The sequence below is a fragment of the Plasmopara halstedii genome (genome assembly GCF_900000015.1).
Source record: "Plasmopara halstedii genome assembly, contig: Scaffold_162, whole genome shotgun sequence".
Lineage (NCBI taxonomy): Eukaryota > Oomycota > Peronosporomycetes > Peronosporales > Peronosporaceae > Plasmopara > Plasmopara halstedii.
The window spans coordinates 1-724 of NW_020187083.1; the positions used below are offsets into that span (position 1 = coordinate 1).

General features: G+C 39.6%; 1 protein-coding gene across 1 annotated transcript; it reads left to right on the plus strand.

Annotated features, from left to right (window-relative positions):
- Positions 1–83: 83 nt before the first annotated feature.
- Positions 84–390, plus strand: PHALS_01889 (uncharacterized protein; the record flags this gene model as incomplete). The annotated part of the gene is made up of 2 exons (XM_024718723.1): positions 84–202; positions 279–390. The coding sequence occupies 2 exons, from the start codon at positions 84–86 to the stop codon at positions 388–390; spliced, it is 231 nt and encodes a 76-aa protein (XP_024572619.1).
- Between the last annotated feature and the right edge of the window lie 334 nt (positions 391–724).

Consider the following 724-nt stretch of genomic DNA (forward strand, 5'->3'; position numbering starts at 1 on the left):
TTAGTAATGCAAGCCTAGTCAAGTCTGGAAGATAGCAAATCTAAAAGAAGCTACCAAAATCAGATAATTTGAGTGCAGAGCAGATGAATGCGCAGATTCTGCCATTCAACGTTTTGATTTTTACTCTCTCTCCTGCTGTCACTGACTTTAACGTTCACTTTCATGACCGTACAAAGTTTTGGTCTTTAGGAGCTAAACTACGGTATAAAGATGATACATGTTAACCCTACCAGCAAGCTAGTAACCTCCGTGAGACGTCACTTCTAAAGTCATTTTAGAAAAGAGCAGATGGCTGGACTCCAACGCACCCGTTTACAAACGTCCAAATCAAAATATAGGAAACTTTTTGTTCTAGCAGAACAAAATTTACCATTGAAGCCAGGATCATGATAATTTGGGCTATTTACCTAACTCATGATAAGGATCCCAAAAATGGCATTCTACGGTAACCAACAATCTGCACTCTAACTTTGATTTTGGAGTGATGACTTGGTTGATTGCGTCGTTAAGGCAAAATATCATCAATGTCATCACTGGGCGTACATCCGGATGATTCCGATAAAGTTTCTCTTTCGTGATCACTGTCCCCGGCTTTAATGAATAATTTAGCTGGCCAGACCAATCCTTTTTATCTCACAACGATTCAACACTTTTGTTGTTTCAGCTTCAGCCTAATTCATTCGCGTATGGTTTGTTTGTTAGCCAGTATTCCACTGTGCTGCAA